Raw genomic sequence first — 17,875 nt, 5'->3', positions numbered from 1 at the left:
CATTCTGTGCACTTTAAATTTCTACCTCTACTACTAGTTTAAATCATATAATCTCTGGACTTCAGAGGGGCTCAGGAAACTTATACCAGCTGAGAATTTGTCTCAGCATATTTTGTAATTTCTCCTATAATAAATATGTCCTATAATAAACAATAACTCATCAACATAGAGTCCATAATACATTTTTTTCTATGTACAGAAGTACATTTTTGTTGGTTTGAGCAACAGCACAACAGTGTTAATGGGAGCACATCATGTGAGTAGCAGGCCCAGTGAAAGAAAATGCATTTATTTTCCAAAGTGAGCATGCTCATTATGATTCTCTTTGAATAGCATTTCTGCCTTATTTCTGAGCTTCACCATCAAATCCAACTGATGCCCTTACAGATGTAATTAAAATGATGTTTGCTTTTAGAAAGAGTATGATATCTAAATTTGAGAACTGCCAGTTTAAGGAAGTATTTTTTCTTTTTTTTTTTCCCCACTAGTTTTCTTTGGAAACATACACTCATCACCAGAAGATACCCCTTCCTGAGAAAAAATTCTAAAATATAGATAATAATAGATTATAGAAATGAAATCTTACAAAAGCTTCTGATGAATGTGGGTATGAATACATGTTGCGTGAATGACACACATGATCTTGACACATAAAATTTATGGTCAATCTGTTCTGTTTTTCTGCTTTTTTGAATGGTATACATTATTTTTCCAAAAGTGCATGATTGGAGATTTTTTTTTTTTTGGTTTATTTGCTTGTGTTTTTTTTAAAACAGTAACAGATTGGAATAACTGCCCAATATCTGAAATGGAAAGCCCAAATGAGAAACAAAAAGTGAAGAAACTAAGTTCTTGGACAAATGTTCTAATCCCTTTGTCCCACCAATTGAAATGCACACACACACACAGAGGCAAAACAATTATTTTAATTGAATGCTAGTACATGCTGAGCAACACAAAAAATGCTAAGTTCAGCTTGCTTTGTTTGTAAATATTCAGATATGGGTAGGTTTTGTGATTGCTTTCAGGAACGATGAAAATTCTGCAAATTGACGTAAAGGTGAAAATTTTCCCAGGGGTTTAAAATATTATCATCATTTTATAGGGGAGAAAAGAGAGACTGTGTTGCAGACGCGTAGCTATACAGGACCAGTTCCAGCGCAGTGTGGATGATGGATGTTCTGAAAATGTGTCCCAAGGTCAGTAACAATATTGACAAAAAGAGCACTCATTCAAAGTAAACATTAGAGATGAGTTAGCATTGCAGGCAGTAATATTTAACACAAAGTGTTGACTTTTTTTTTTTTAGTAGAGTGCAAACCTTATCCATGCATACAGACCTGCTATGTGTTCAGGTATGTAATCATTATTGCGACTGGTATTCAGTGAAAGGTTTTCATAGCAACAAGACAGTGTAAGTTTGAGTATTTATGGTTTGTGTATTGTGGTTAATTTAGTTCACAGCTTAAGTTTTTGCATGTGAAAAATAGTTTAGAATTCATATAGCATATGAAGTAGTGAGTGTGAGTCATTTGTTTGCTATATTGATAACAGCATCTACTAAACTGTATGGAGAGTCAGTATTAGTAATGTCGTTTCAATGGAATATTGTTCCCAGTCTGAGCAAGAATGAATTTTCTGCTGTTAAAAGGTATGCCAAAACAGCATATCACAGCTGCAATCATAATTTTCAATGTAATTTTGAATTAATGGTGAAACAGTACAAGTGTAAATCAGCGTTAGGCTTAGCAGTGCTTCATAAAACTAATTATGCACCCTTTATTAAACTTATTCTAAAGAACGATTTTGTGGCTTTTAGGATGCATTGGATTTATCGGACTTTTTATTTCATTTTCTTACTTGCTTCAGTTTACAGCGGTAAGTTAATGTATAATTCCTGTGATTTACACACAGTGTAAAGCAACTCTTGTAGAAGGGGAGAAGATTAGTAACTGCAGTCTGCTCCTGAGAGAGCTGTTTGTTCTGCTTATTGAGCTTAGTTAAGTTCGGGTAACTGGCATAACCCTGTTGTCTGACAGGGAACTTTCTAATGGGGCTTTGCTGGCACTGTCCTGCCACGCCCCATGCTGTCACCTCCCGCAGCACACATGGGACCATGACACAGGAAGTTTTCTCTATAGGACTGAGACTGCATCCACGTTGTAACCGTGAAATTGGTGTGATGCTCCATGTTCTGTGCCCAGTGGCAAGATTAGTAGCCCAAGTAGCAGCTGGGGAAGGAAGCCCTTTATGGCTGATTGGGGTGCAGGAGGTCGAGTAGTGTATGTCTTTCATTCTGTGTTAATGATTTACTTTGTTCTGCTAGCACAAGTTAAACTACAAAAATTGCATTGCACTTCTCTGAAATTCCCTTTCCTGATAAATTATAACTAAGGCCTAACACAGGTATAAGTTCAGTAATGTTTCAACTGTTTTCTCAGAGAACAATTAGGTAACAGCTTTTTAGCAAAATCTAATAGATAAATGTAGTATTATTTATGAAAATATTTTACCTGGCTTTAAATCTCAGCAAAACTAAAATCTTGGAAAATTTCTGAGGCCTAGAAAATATTTTTTATTAAATTAAAATGTTCAGAAGTGGCACAGTTTTACATGGTGCATAGTTTTACAGCATAAGTAATTTTTTTTGTTAATTTATGCTAGAAGAAGATAAATAGGATCCGAAATATCTGATACAGCAAATAATTGCAATATTCTTTTCTTTTAGCTTTAGAATTCGCTTAGAATATTCTAAGAATAGAAATTTTTTTTCTGTTAATGACAAAGTTGGACAAAGAAATGCCTCTGAGAATAATAAATAAAATTTTTTAGAGAAAGAGCTTGAAAGTATATATATACCAGAGAACTTACATGTTTATAAAGTCTAATTTTTTACTAATAAGAAATTAACCTTTGAAAGATATTAGCACATCTAGCAGATATGCCTAGTAATTCCTTACTTAGTCCTTTAAACAACAACAAAAAAATTATATATTATACCTGTATGCAGGAAGCATTGAATTGCCAAAGTATAGTTTATAATCATATTAACAAATAAAATCCACTTGTAGTATTTTAAAACTGTAAAATGAATTCCATCCAGAAAAATCATATTTCCATTTGTTTTTATTTTAAATATCACTTGATACAGGATGATCACTCTATAGTAACAGATACAGCCACTAGATACAATGTTTTCAGTTGGGTTTCCCCCCAGTCTGTAAAAATACATTATTTTCTCTTTATCTTTCTTCCAAGAAAAAGCACTTTTGTAGATGCAGGGATAAAAATAGCCATTTTACTGGTTTGCTACTCCTTTTGGAAGGCAAGTTCAAGATGAGAGAGGGTCTCCTGTGTAAAGACAGCTCTCTTGTATGTTTTAATATAGAGATCTTATTAGAGTCCTTTGACAAACTACCCTGCTTCTCTACTACAACGGATATTCAAAACCCCTTGGAGCCTTGAGACTGACAGGACCAAAAGCCTGAAGCTGTGTCACGGGAGGTTTAGGTCAGATATTAGAGAAAGGTTCTTCACCCAGAGAGTGGTTGGGCACTGGAACAGGCTCCCCAGGGAAGTGGTCACAGCACTAAGCCTGACAAAGTTCAAAAAGTGTTTGAACAACGCTCTTGGGCACATGGTCTTGGGGATGGTCCTGTGCAGGGCCAGGTGTTAGACTCAATAATCCTTGTGGATCCCTTCCAACTCAGCATATTCTGTGATTCTGTGATCTTACAAGTGCCTTCATTTTGAAAGATGGGAGCAGGTTGCTGCTTAGGTACCTCTTATGCACAGCTCTGCAGCATGAGTGGTTGCCATTACAGAGTTCAGTATGTCATTCAGAGCCAAGAATTCCTGCAGATGCAAGGTAGTAGTAGAACTCATTTTTATTCTAGACTGTTCCTGAGATGTTATTCCTGTAACAGTGTTTTCTTCATTTTGAAGAAGGTTTGGGGGGTTCAAGGTGCAGTGTGAGAGAGCTGAAGGTCTATGAAATGCTGGGAGCCATTGAGGCTGTGCAGAGTGGCACCACCTGTGACTCTGACCTCAGAGCATCCCTAAAAAATAGGATTGTCTTTACATAAAACTTTCTAACTCCTTTCGGTCTCTGCACTTCCTCTTCCTGATTTTCCTCATAAGGATGGTCTATATTGGTCTCTCTCAGAAGAGGCTTCTGCTGTTCCTGAGATCTTCCATGAGAACGTACCTTCCCTCTCTGCTTTGCAGATCTGCCTTGTGGCCCATCCAGCTTCTTGGGTTTCTACCTTGGTTCAGCATTGGGTATGAGACAGGGAACAGAGGGAGACACCCTAGACAGTATTATTTCTGCTAGAGTGAAAAGATGAGGCTCTCAGAAGAACTGTGCTACTGACCCTCCCTTATCCACCTTTCCTGAAAAAAGACTGTTTTAAAAGCAAGGTCAATGACAAAGAGGAGCAGTGGCTTCATCGTCTCCTGGTGAACTGGGTGTTCCTATCTCTAACAATTGACACACTTTGTTATTCCATGTCAGAATGTGTGACTCAGATCTATGAAAATACATTCTTCCAAGGAGGAGACCTCACTACAGTTTTTACACCGACTGCCAATTACTGCCAAGTAGTGTGTACTTACCATCCTACCTGTCTGCTCTTCACCTACTTGCCAGCAACATGGACTAAAGATCCTGCAAAAAGGTAGAAGGTTAATGTACTTGTGTCTTTTGCTGGTCTCCTGTGATAATTTAGAAACCTGGTAACATTTTGACAGAACACAGGCATGCAGGGAAAGGTACAGGGTTGCCATGGAAAACAATGTCATGTATGTCTAAAACTGGTGATCTAAGAGTAATTGCTTGAATTCAAAAGGTTAAATTTGACAATGCCCAAATTTTCACACTCACACACCAGCCCTTTCAAGGAAAGAGAACTGACACTGCACTCCCTCCTCTATGCCACGTATTTATTGTTGAGGGACAATGTGAATAATTTCGCATCTCCGATGGTCTCCCGTACTGTTCCCCATCCTTTCTATTTAGCATATTTTTCTCACAATTTAGAATTTCAGTAGCCTGAGAGAATGAGGCTGTATTTCCTCTCTATGCCCAGTGCATTTCTATCCTCCAAGCCCGGTCTCTGTTTCTCATTTTATTGAGACCTCTTGGAGCTCCCACAAACACGAAGTATTGTCACCTGTCACCAATGCCAACCAAGCGTGTAAGGCTTGACCCTATTTTTCTTCCAATCGCACTTGTCAAAAAGTTCATGTTGAGGTGTATTGGACAGCTGCATTTCACCTGAGAAACAATTATGAAAGTCTGTGTTGTACTGCAAAAGCTGTGAATTGCTGCATTTTAAAACACAGGTTCTCCTGCTATTTAAAAGACAGCGATACAGAAATGCTGCCGAAAGTGAATATGGAAGGAGCTATCTCTGGACATTCCTTAAAACAGTGTAACCAAATTAGTGGTAAGATACGGTTATTCACATGCCTGTATTTTATGCTCTGCATTGTGTAGCGGCTGTTAAAAAATTAGCATTTTAAAAAGAGGAATAGAATCAGGGAAGCAGCCAAGAAGTGACTTGTGTGCTCTTTGTCAGACTGCTTTCAAACACAGGTGACAAAAACTCTACTGGTTTTACTCTTCAGGCCCACCTATCCACCATCCAGGTTCGCCACATGAAGTAACAGGGAAATCATGCTCCTGCAGTCACTGTTTCTTTTGCTAGAGGCAGATGGCAGCCCATGCTTTAACTGCTGACTCCAGTTCTAAAGATTAATTTACTACTACAATTCCACTCCAGAAAGTGGCTCATATAAGTGGCATGTGTGACCCCTGAGGTGCAGATGCTCAACACAGCAAAAGTGCATTGTCACAAAGTGATGCTAGTACTTTTGTGATTCTGTGTGATAATTTTTTAGCAGCTGCGTTTTTAGGGTATGTGTGCTTTACATGAAGCCTTAATGTCAGCATGCCATACCTGCAAATTATCACCAGGCGTATTAAAAGCCCATTAAATGTGTTAATTTATATATGTTTTAAACTTGCACTGTCATGATGATGTCATTAAGAGGAGATCAACTTTAAGCATAGCATGGTACTTTAGAAAAATAGAATAAGGAAGAATATAGTATTTGCTTCCTGCCTTTGAGGACAAATAGTGTCTTATGGATGTCAGACTAGTTCTTCAGTTGTATTGGTATAGCATCTCAACATGGCAGGACTAAATGGGTTTTTTTGCAGGTTCTCCACTGTAGCTATTATCAAGTAAGCAGTGCTTGCTTTTGCTTGCCACTTGCCCTTCAGAGCAGTCTGGCCCTTTCAAAGCTCTTTCCTGCCAATAAACCTTCATGTTTGTATTTCTGAGTATCTTGGACTAGAAAGAGATTTCAGTGGAATGTTATTCTTTATGCTGTTTAGACTAATTAATATCACTGGAATTACACTAGAATCAGACTAAAATGAAAATCTATCCACACATGTTTAAAAATGCCTCCAATCATTGGCTGACTCTGACTCCACTGTTCTGTGGAGACCCCAATGACCTGCATTTCAACCCCCACAGTTGCAATCCTCCCTCTGTGGAGTGTAAATGTAATATTCTGACTCAAATGGGACATGTCTGTAGCTTATGAGGACAGACTTTGCCATTTAAACTGCTCTATGAATTTGGAACTGGGAAAATATATTTTAGTATTGATTCTGAGTTCTTGCTTTGGTGAATGTCATTCTGGTCTCAGTCAGCCACAGTGGTCAGAGCCCCTCTCTCATGTAGGCAGAGGCACTGACAAAGTCTGCCAGTTGTTCCCCTTGCCATGAGGTACTACACCAGGCCTGCATTTCTGATTTGGTGCTAGATCTATGTATAAAGTATGATGTAACTGAAGTGAGTGTGGGACGTGGCATCTGGATTATGAGGGCTGTGTCATACAAACTGCTATCTTTTGGGCAATTTGGGGCATGGGATGGAGAAAAGAATAGAAGTACATTTTTAGAACTTGGTCTCTCTTTCTCCACAGCTTGCAGCCCAGATGTCCATGTAGGACTGGATATGGAAGGGAATATTTTTGATATCTCAATGGCTGACAGCTATCAAGAGTGTCAAAAAAGATGTACCAATAACAACCGTTGTCATTTTTTTACATATGCCTCTGAAACATTTCACAATGCAAGCTTTTGGTAAATACAGGTTGGATTCATTTCTCTGGACAACCCTATGCCTAAGTAGAATAAATCTCAGAGCAGTCTAAGGTGCAAGAATTTACTCAAGAATATTCAATTTATTCCTCCTTGCAATGTTTGTTCACACTTGCAGGTGGGAAAATATCAATAGTAAATTGACTTTCATTTGTCCATTGGTGAGAAAGACAAACTTGATTATTACAGCCTTGAAAAAAACTAAAATCCTCTGAAGAGACTGAAATGCAAATTATATTGGTAGCTGTGCTGCATTTTTGCTCTGTTCAATCTTGCTCTGATTATTGTTCTGAAAATAGCATCATCAGAGCATCCACAGAAATGATTTCATTTTATGAGACCTATTTTTGAGCTCTTAATCTCCTCAATTTTGCAAGTTAAACATTGTTCAGCTAGCTCTGTTCATAATTTGAAGTTTGCTCTGGAGGTTGGAGATTGTTCTGGCCCATGGCCAGACCATGCACAATGGTAGGATTTCTGGGTTCAGGAAGGTGGTTTAATCCAAGGAAGAAGACCTGTTTTCTTACCACTTTCTTTACTTTTTGTCATTCAGGAAAAAATGCTTCTTGAAACATACCAGTATTGGAACTCCAGCCAGCATAAAGATGCTTGATGAGGTTGTGTCTGGATTCTCTTTAAAGCCATGCCAGCTTTCTGAATTAGGTAACTATTTAAAATCTCTGATTCTGTTTAGTTTTAAGGGTCATGTATCCTGAAATGCAGTCTATCACTGACATGTATAAATGTTTCATTATGTAGAATAATTCTAATATAATCTTTTCCTTAAAATATAGTTAGTACACTCAGGGACAAAGGAGGTTCATCTATTTTTGATTTTTTCATGTTATCATTTGTCTTACAGAAATAGTTCCCTTCTTTAAAGATCTAAAGAATTCTTTCATAAGATTAGCTTGGTGATATTGTATGTTATCTTTGTATCATGGATACAAAACTGGAAGATAAAAGCCCATCAAATTCAAAGATCAGGGGAAATATAAAGCTTTCTACACTCTGTTTGTATACTGTGTATGCACTTGAAAATTTTTAATGGAGATCTGCAGCTTTCTAATACAGCTGGCTAATAGGAAGGGATATATTATGCATTTTGTGGGTGATTTGCGATGAAAACAAAACGTCAGTGCTTGTTCCTGCAATCATTACTCAGACAAAATTCTCAAGAGTCTAGAATCAAACAGTGTGTATTAAACCTTCTTATTCTCAGTTGAAACATCTTTCACTTTTTTCTAGTTTTTTCTTTTTTCTTAAATCTATCTCCACTTTGTCTTACTGTGTGATATGTTCCCTTCTTAATGATGATGATGTTATTCTGCTTTCATATAGCCTTATTTTATCTCACAGATAATCTAGGTTTCCTTTATAAATCACTTTTTGTAGAGACTATATCAATATATTTCTTTCTCAAATCCGTGCTTGGGCTTACTGCTGGGCAGCACTGGCACAGCATCAGTGCTCTCTCCCCAGCATTCCTCCCATCAATAGTCTGGGGGTGGGCAAGATCCTGTGAGCGAATACAACCAGGTCGACTGACCCAAATTTCCCACAGGGACATTCCATATCACATGATGTCAGCTCAGCTATAAAAGCTAAGGAAAGGAGGAGGAAGGAGGGGCATTTATTATTTATGGTGTTTGCCTTCTGGAGCAACCACTATGCATGCTGATGCCCTACTTCCCAGGAAGTGGATGGATATCACTTGCTGATGGGAAGTAGAGAATAAAATTATTGGGTTTTTCCTCTTGGCTTATGTGTGTGCAAGCTTTTGCTTTTGCCTTATTTCAGCCTATGAATCATTTTCCATCTCATTTTCCCTCACCTGTCCAGCTGGGAAGGAGGAATGATAGAGCGAGTTGCTGGACACCTGGCAGCTAGCCAAGGTCAACCCACCAAAGTCCTTTTTGGTGCCCAACATGGGATTTTCCTATAAAACTGTCTTTACCTGAAACCACAAGTTCTCTGTTTTTACCTTTCTGATTCTCTCTCTGATCTTACTGGTGGGGGAGTGAATGAGTGGCTGCATGAGGCTTGGTTGTTGGCTGGGGTTAAACCATGACAGCATGAGAAAATCAATCTTGTTCCTGCCTGTTTCCCTACTTTCCGTGTCTTGTGAAAGAGGCAAGAGCAGGCAAGAGAGAGAAGAAATAAATTTTGTAATCATAGAAGCCTCGACAGCACTAGTGGATCAAGAGGTCATCTAGGGAGGTCACCTGTCCTAATCTAAAACAGATCAGCTATACCTGTCCAGACAGAGATCTGTAGAATGTAGTCATAAAAACTCAGTAACATCTTCTGCCTTGTTTTGTCAATATCTGAAATGGGTTTATTTCAACATTTGTTCGAAGTTTTTTTCTGGCTTTGTTTAGTTTATTCCTTTCTATGTGGCCTTTCATTTTGTGCCTTTGCCTCTCTGACTTCATCCTTGTGCACATATGCTATTACATATTCATAGCAATTTGTCTATTTTTCTGCCCTTTGCAAAGTACCTTCCTTGGGATCACTGGATATTGAGCAAATGATCTCTGAACATGATCCTTGAGATTATAGGTTTGCTTCCCTAAAGTTTCAGATCCACATTTATGCTTTAAATATAATTTCCTTTAGGAACTATCCATTCTCCTGAATGCTATTTCCTCTTAACATAGGATCTTACCTACTAATTGCCAGAGTTAATTGACTCTAATTTTCCAGATTTCTGATTATATTTTTTTACTGTTCTTATTGTATAATTACTGCCCAGTATTGTACTTTTTGCCTATGTTTTTTGAAAACCTCATCAGATTAACAGGAGTCACATTTAGCTCTGCCTCTTGTTAGTTTCCCCTTCGTAGTAAGATATTCCCCGTATGTTTCTATAACACACTGGGCAGTACTGATTCGGTTGCTGTACTTTCTCAAGAGCTCACATTCTCTGCTGCCACCAAATCCTATCTTTTGGATCATTTCACTATTTTTTACTATCTCTGCAGCTTGGTAAGTTCAGGAAACATCCTCTGTACTGATGCTTCCATTTTTTTCTTTTTAAGTTCTCGCAGTAGGATTCGAACCAGGACTTCAAGTATATCTTTGGAGAAGGAAACTCATTTATCTCTTTTTAAACATGCTAATACTTCCTGTAACTTCTATATCCATAGTCTGGTTGTGTGAAATATCCTGACAAGCCTCTGTTGTGTTATTTTGGCCATGTCAGGGGGCAGCATTCCTACTTACTGTGCCTACTTTTCAAATAGTAAAAGAAATGTTAAGAAGAACATCACCTTATATTTTTTCTAGTCTTCCTATGAACCTGATATACCCATTAAAAATTAATTTAAATCTTTCCCTATTAGATTAACAAATCTCTATTGTAACATGTAGATTTTCCTCTATATGAACCTTATCCCTCTTCAGTAGTTCTCTCTATGACTTTACATATTCAAAAATATTCTTGAGAAATAGTTTTTGGTTAAAATGTTGTGTTATCTTTCCAACTGATCAATCAGAGAAGGAAAACAGGAATAAAGATAGAAATGAGTAATCTGTAAATCTCAGTATTCTGATGGCATACTAAAGTCTGGAATTTTGTTATTTTGTTCTTGTTTTATACAGATTGTCAAATGGACATTTTTGAAGATCACGAGTTTTCAGGAATTAATATTACAAGTTTTTTCACTCCTGATATTTCTGTCTGCCAAACTATTTGTACATATTTTCCAAAGTGCTTGTTCTTTACATTTTTTACCAGGAAATGGCAAATAGAATCTCAAAGGTGACTATGACAATTAAATGCAATTATCTATATAGATTTTTTAAAATTTATTTTTTAAAAACACAGTCTTTTTTTTAAACACAGATTTCTTATAAGTATGTAAATTTATGTTGAAAAGGTATTTTCAGTAAAACACAGGTTTCTATGGTTTTTGCTCATAAATTTATAATTTCCTGTGGGCATTTCAACTGTTTTCCAATGTGATCAGGGCTTTTGTATTGTGGTTGTGTATCTGGTCTTAATCTGAAAAGAATTATACACGTCAAAAGTACAGTGAGCCTCCAGATTGTTTTAAAGACTTAAAGCTGAATTTTATCAAAATTTTATCAAAATATTATCAAATTTATCAAAATATTATCAAAAGAGCCATCTGGTTTCCTGGCAGGGTGAACTTATTTACCTGAAAAGATTTTTCAATTAGGTTAATGGGTTTAAAAATATTTCTATTTGGCTTCCTTCTTTCATACACAGTAGTGAGAATAGTTAAAAATCAATATTCCACACAAATGAGAAGAATAAAATTTCACAGCAATTTCAGGGAAAAGCAAAGCTGAGATGGCACGCATCATCTAAAATCACCTCTTCTCTATATGTATGAATACTGTAAAACCTTTAGTAGGTTTGGTATGCTGTATGGCATTTCACAGCACTATAAAAACTGCCTCAATTTTGTGTGAACTAGTGAACTTAGTGAATACATTTTCATATGAAATATTTCTGCAGATTGAGACTTGGGAGAAAAGAGTGTGTTTAGGAAAGAATCTTCTTTTACCTGCACCTAAACAATTATTTTTATGGTGTTATATAACAGGTTTAGTTATTTTAAAAAATATTTAATTTTAGAAATCTTTGCCTTCTGAAGACATCAACAAGTGGAATTCCAGAAGCACTCGTATCACAAGAAAATGCCATATCAGGCTTTGGCCTCCTAAATTGCAGAAGATCTTTACCTGGTAAACAATAAATTACAATTAGAAAAAAAAATTAATCTGATTAATAACTTTCTGATGCTTTGAATGCAATCATTCTTACAGCCTGCAATTCTCGCACTTACACGCATATGGATTTTTTGGGAGATGAACTTAATGTCACTTATACTAAAGGACACAGAGCCTGTCAGCACGTTTGCACAGACATGATCCGCTGCCAATTTTTTTCCTATTCTCTCCTCCAAGGTTCATGCAATGAGGAAGGGTGAGATATATTTTTTAAAATGTTCAAAGATTGCTGAAATAATGATTCCAGAGATGTGGTGAGGGAGTAATGTATGTGCTCTTCAGTGAAAAAAATACAAACTAAGTGTTTGCATTAATTCATTAGCAGAAAGTGTGAGTGTCACCTAAGAATGTCCTCAAATGGATCTCCAGTAAAAATAGTACATGGGCCAGGAAGTATCTCTGGATACTCACTAAGATTATGCAAAAAAAAAGCCAGTACTGGTAAGTAAAACTTCTTTCATGAAAAATAGCCAGTGCTTCCCTGATTTCAGTAGGAGGCCAAACCATGTTTTTTTAAAGTGGTTGCATTGTCCCAGTAGGTGATCTTGTAAAGTTAGAGTGTTCTGGAAAAGTGAAGTCAGTCAGATCTTCACACTGTAAACCCCAGAACAGCACTGTGAATTTGGTTTTAATAGACTTTATGATCATAAATCATGAAAAATGTATCATGTATCACCTTCTTCACAATGGGTGGTACATATTCAGTGGTCACCAGTAGTCTCGTCTTCATTTTTCATTGGTGAGTGCAAGTTGTCTTTGAGCTCTGTTTTAGATTATTTCTGTAGTGTGTATGCAGCATTCTGCAAGAACTATTAGGATCGTTGGTGGGACAGACTCTTCCCCCGGTGAATGGCCGTGGCAGGTCAGCTTGCATGCCAAGTTGTCTCGACAGAGACACCTATGTGGGGGCTCCATCATCAGCAACCGGTGGATCCTCACAGCTGCTCACTGTGTCACGAGGTGAGGCCTAAATGTAAATGTACAAATAAGCCCTAAAAGGTTAACCCAGCATGCAAGATAAATTGAGATGTACCTTTCAGGATAATAACAATGAGAACTAGAATTAGATGAACTGCTTTAATGTAACAAAAAAGGTGAAATTTTCAGGTAGACTATTCAGTTTCCTAATGTAACGGGAACTCCATACTTTATCCCTTTGTAGCATAGTATTGTACTGCTGATGCTAAATTATTTTAATGAATCTAGAAGGTGAAATTCTAAAGCAGACAAGTTACTTACAGAACTCTAGACATTCTCATGCGATATGAGCTATTTTCTTACTGTAATAGTGCATTAGGCTATTTAGTCACATACTGACTGTTTGTCTTTTTCCTTCAGTCTAGAGAATCCCAACATTTGGCGTGTTTATGCAGGTATTTTAAGACAATCAGAAATAAATGAGGATACGCCCTTCTTCAAAGTGGAAGAGATTATTGTTCACTCTCAGTATGAATACGCACAGACTGGATATGACATTGCTTTGTTGAAACTTGATAAGCCTATGAATTTTACTGGTATGTAGTGTATTGAAGAGGAATTCTGAAAATGTGCAGGATGACACAGGGCTGGCAGTGCTGTGGCAGTGCGTGACACCTGGGCTAGCTTCCTTTTATATGCAGTTACTGGGGTTTGAGGAGAATCTATTCTGTTGGCTTCGAAAATAAAATGGGTGGCTTTAATTTAGGTGATGGGAATGATACATAGTGTAAGGGACAAAGCATAACATGGAGGCTGTCATCAGGGCTCATGTGGGTGCCCACAAAACCTTACTGTTGTGGTTGTCTCTGCTGGTCAAACTAATATTTTCTCTCATACTTTAGATCTTCAGCTACCTATCTGCCTGCCATCAAAAGAAGACACTAACACATTTTATACTGACTGTTGGGTAATTGGATGGGGTTACAGAAAAGAAAAAGGTACAGACAAATATTTTTTTAAACAGTGAAATTTTGTATTTTTAAAATTAATGTGTTTGACAAAAGAAACCTCCTCTTTAAAAAGAGAAAATTCTGCTCTGTTCTAAGCTACCATTATTCTTTCTAGACAGTACTTTAATATAATTTTTTATTAGAATTGATTTCTATTAAGACATCATAAAACATAAATGAAAGATGTATGAAATTATCCTTAAATAGCTCAGTGCTCTGATACAATAATTAATTTTATAAATTGGTTCAATAGTTTGAAATACCTGACAATTCAATCTTAAATATATCTTGTACAACACTCAAATACTTTTCCTTAGATTCCAGCTTAATCTACTAGCAAACCCCAGTACATATCTGGGTTTTGCACACTCTTTTTTATTTTGCCTAAGAAAGGCAATAAACCTACCACCGAACTGTTTTGAATTATAGTCTGCACATAACCCATGATTTTTTTTATGTGATTGTATTCATATGACTTTATAAATTGGAGATTGAAGTATATTGCTTTTATTATTCTGGAGATTGATTATAGACCATACCAATGACCTGTGTTTTGATAGTAGATGAGATTTGAACTCCTCTGATTTTATATGGAGGTAGGCCAAAAAGCTCTTAATTATCAAGCTCTGGTTTTACACCTATTTATTTGTTTATATTTTTGTGTGTAATTTTTATATGTTTATATAGATGTATATACACCTTTTCCTTTATACACTTGCCTATCTGAAAGTTATAGTTCAATGTGAAGTCTAACAGACTTAGGCAGATACTGTATAGAAAAATTTCTTCTGTTAATTACTAGAGAAAAGGCTGCCCTCAAATACTCTTGTTTAGTCTATGTGCAAATTTCTCCACCTTAAAAACAACTAGGATAGAGAGCAGCACAGATTTGGCAGCTGGGAGATTCCAAACCTATTGCAACAATTTACTAGGAAATAATAGTTACTAACACAAAGCAATGCTCCAAGGGCCAATGTGCTGAGAGCCGTTCATATATGACGATTCACTGTAAATCACAAGGGAGTTTTGAAGCTTTTCCAGTCATGAAAAAGAAGATGGCATTATAAAAGCATTTAAATTAGAAGACAATTCACATTGTTTGCTAACACAAAGAAAGGAAAATCGGTGTCATGAACACCTATTAACACTCTAGAAACAGTGACCTCCCACTTTGTAGTATCAGCATATGGGGATTTCCAGAGTCGAATTTTAACCTTTATTTTACTAGAATCAAACATTTCTCTGCTCATATTGATTTTTATATAGGTCGGGTACAAGATATTCTTCAGAAGGCTCCTGTTCCCTTCATGTCAAAAGAGGAATGCCAGGCAAGGTACCGGAAGCGCAGAATAGGTGATAAAGTGATCTGTGCTGGCTATGATGAAGGTGGAAGGGATGCTTGTAAGGTAATGACAAACAGTAGTGCATAGTTGTATATTCCAACCATATGTTCAAATATATAAATGAATACTATAATTATTATTAATTACTATTATTAGAAAAGTATGATTATCAACAGAGCTCTTGATTAACTTGTCCCTTTAGGTTGTCAAAAGCACAGAAAACCAGGAATATGGAAAATATTTCTTAAATGACATTGAAGTCTTTAGGGGTAGATTCCATGGATAGGAAACTCTGAGTGTGGATATATAGATATCCATTTAGGGAGTAAAACAGTGTTCCTTCAGACTATCAGAAATCCAGAGAGTGCAAGTATAGTATCTTGAAGCATTTCTCCAATAAGAGCAGATTTCCTTTTTTTTTTTTAATTTCTTGGCATGAAATACAGTACATAAAATCTTATTTTAAAGCATCCACTGTGTACAAACCAGAAGGGAGGGTGCTAGCAATGCTATTAAAATGCATGGGGAATAGAAGGCTAAAAACAAACTGTCCAAACTGTTCTGTTCGTAATTAGAATTGAAAATGTCACAATAGCATTAATATTTGTATGCTGAAATATTATTATTGCTATGAGTGGTTAGGAATAAAAATACTTGGAGTTGGGAAGTAATTTTTCCTCTATGCCAATTATGCTTTCTTTATTTGATACAGCATAACAGAACATGGAGATGTTCTTTTAAAAAATAATACACTTCCTATTGTCCTAACAACCCATAACAGCTTCTCTAAAGAATCTTATGTTCAGAAAGATTGCTTAGGAATAGGAAAAGAAAACACAAAGGTGTTTTATCCTGAGTGCGACAGAGTCACTCAAACAAGATAAGGCATGTAGAGAACTGAGATACTAAAAACAAGGTCATAAGAAAAAATGCTGCCAAATTGGCTGTTTTTCTTACTTGCACGCATAGTTTTCATTGGATTTTAAATCACTGTATTTAGATAAGTTAATAATAATAATAAAAAGAAAACAAAAAAAGCCAGTAGTTTTGAACCTTCAAGGGAAGTGGAAATTGTTTGCAATGACTATTTAGAAATCAATTTACTGGTAGATCAGAAAACCTGCTTCAGTCCTCTCTTAATTAGTCAGAAGTGAAAGTGATTGAAGTATAGACTGTTATGCTGGTGGTAACATTGAATGATGCTGATTTTATTCAAGGCTTTCTTTGTGATAGAAATACTGATGAGGCCTCTTCCTTGCATGCTCTGTCTTTTTTTCCTGTGACACAGGGAGATTCAGGAGGGCCACTGTCATGCAGGCACGAGGAGGTGTGGTATCTGGTGGGCATCACCAGCTGGGGCGAAGGGTGTGCTCGCCCCAGGCAGCCAGGAGTCTACACCAAAGTTGCTGAGTATTCAGACTGGATTCTGGAAAAAACTACATAGTATGAGCATTAACTGACTCGCTCAACATGATGCTATGGAATAACAACCCTCAGAGCAATGTGATAAAGTGTATTAGTGTTTTTTAAAGGGTGTTTTTTGTTAGCCTGGAGTGTAAAATACTTGTTTTAAAATGCAGAAAAGCAGGAATGAGAGTTTTCCTACTACTAAATAAAAAACAGTAATAACAATAAATTCTGTGATCACTGATTTGGCAGGAAAAAATACAGCTGAGCCATGGACGACTTCTGTCCTTGCTATTACAAAATGGGAGTGAAGGAGGTTGCAGGACATGTATGGACCTGGAAGCTGGGTACTACTTCTTGTCTTAGGAGGCTGCAACACAGCAAAAAGAAATCTCCCTCCCTTGTCTGAATGTAGTTAAAATGGGCAAACCACTTAAAAGCTTACTAAAGGGCTGAGGGAAGGGAAGCTGAGGCATGGAGATGCATACACAGTTGCATAAACCTAGTTTCCTTAGGGAATTAACCAAAGAAGTGTCAGTACTAACCAAGAAAATAAACCCAGAGGTCTTGGCAGAGGGAGACACGCGGATGCAGACACCACCACGCCCAGTTCATGCTCGAAGATCCTGCCCTGCTGTTCCCAGCGGCCTGCCTAGGGTTTGCACATGCGTGCTTTACCATCATGCTGTGATCTTCACTGGGCTTTGATCTTCTCAGGACCAAGGCAGGGAGCTCACACCTGTCTCTTAAGGTGCGTCCAAGTTACCAAGCACCTATGTTATCTATACACATAGATAGTTCTCAATGCACACAGAACGTAAACAGCAGAAGGCATAAAGTATATCTTTTTCTATGTTGTTACTGTCCAGACATTTTGCATTTCCCAGCTGCAAGGTCACTTGAGTGTGTTTACAATCCCCAGCATTCTTCTGCTTTTAACCCATTGCTCCCAATGAGCTGTCTTTCACTTACATTATTCTAATTGCTGTGGAAAATTTTGTGATAAGAATGATAATGGGGGTCTACTTCTCTTGAGGAAGAATACCCAGGAAATAAAAAAAAGGAATTCCCCTTTTAGAGACATCATACCATTGGTCTGTAACACAATATATTTTTAATTCCAAATACCTAAATCTCCTTGATTAAAGAAACAACTTTATCCTTTTCCTATTTCTCCTTATTTCCTTTTATCATTTCTTGTTACTTTGTGTCAGGTAGCAAACATATTTCACGGCTAAAATTAATACTAGTGTGAGAAA

General features: G+C 36.9%; 1 protein-coding gene across 3 annotated transcripts; it reads left to right on the top strand.

Annotated features, from left to right (window-relative positions):
* Positions 1–426: 426 nt before the first annotated feature.
* KLKB1 (kallikrein B1) lies at positions 427–16,845 on the top strand. Of its 3 annotated transcripts, XM_048304938.1 has the most exons (17): positions 427–603; positions 1,106–1,199; positions 1,310–1,355; positions 1,820–1,878; positions 4,514–4,676; positions 5,344–5,447; positions 7,000–7,159; positions 7,731–7,840; positions 10,781–10,940; positions 11,784–11,893; positions 11,975–12,134; positions 12,261–12,379; positions 12,724–12,898; positions 13,277–13,452; positions 13,759–13,854; positions 15,133–15,272; positions 16,498–16,845. In XM_048304938.1, the coding sequence occupies exons 1-17, from the start codon at positions 598–600 to the stop codon at positions 16,651–16,653; spliced, it is 2,034 nt and encodes a 677-aa protein (XP_048160895.1). In that variant the 5' UTR covers positions 427–597; the 3' UTR covers positions 16,654–16,845. The 3 variants fall into 3 exon arrangements, with proteins under 3 accessions (XP_048160895.1, XP_048160896.1, XP_048160897.1); XM_048304939.1 differs by lacking the exons at positions 427–603; positions 1,106–1,199; positions 1,820–1,878; XM_048304940.1 differs by lacking the exons at positions 427–603; positions 1,106–1,199; positions 1,310–1,355; positions 1,820–1,878 and having other exon boundaries at positions 4,603–4,676; positions 5,364–5,447.
* The last annotated feature ends 1,030 nt before the right edge of the window (positions 16,846–17,875 follow it).

The sequence above is a fragment of the Corvus hawaiiensis genome, chromosome 5 (genome assembly GCF_020740725.1).
Source record: "Corvus hawaiiensis isolate bCorHaw1 chromosome 5, bCorHaw1.pri.cur, whole genome shotgun sequence".
Lineage (NCBI taxonomy): Eukaryota > Metazoa > Chordata > Aves > Passeriformes > Corvidae > Corvus > Corvus hawaiiensis.
Note: the sequence above shows the minus strand (reverse complement) of the source record. Positions and strands in the feature narration are given on the sequence as shown.

Excerpts from the sequence above, each read along its gene's own strand:
- KLKB1 (XM_048304938.1), top strand. Across the intron at positions 10,941-11,783 it reads TGGCAAATAGAATCTCAAAG|AAATCTTTGCCTTCTGAAGA; the intron begins GTGACTATGACA and ends ATTTAATTTTAG. Across the intron at positions 11,894-11,974 it reads TTGCAGAAGATCTTTACCTG|CCTGCAATTCTCGCACTTAC; the intron begins GTAAACAATAAA and ends TCATTCTTACAG.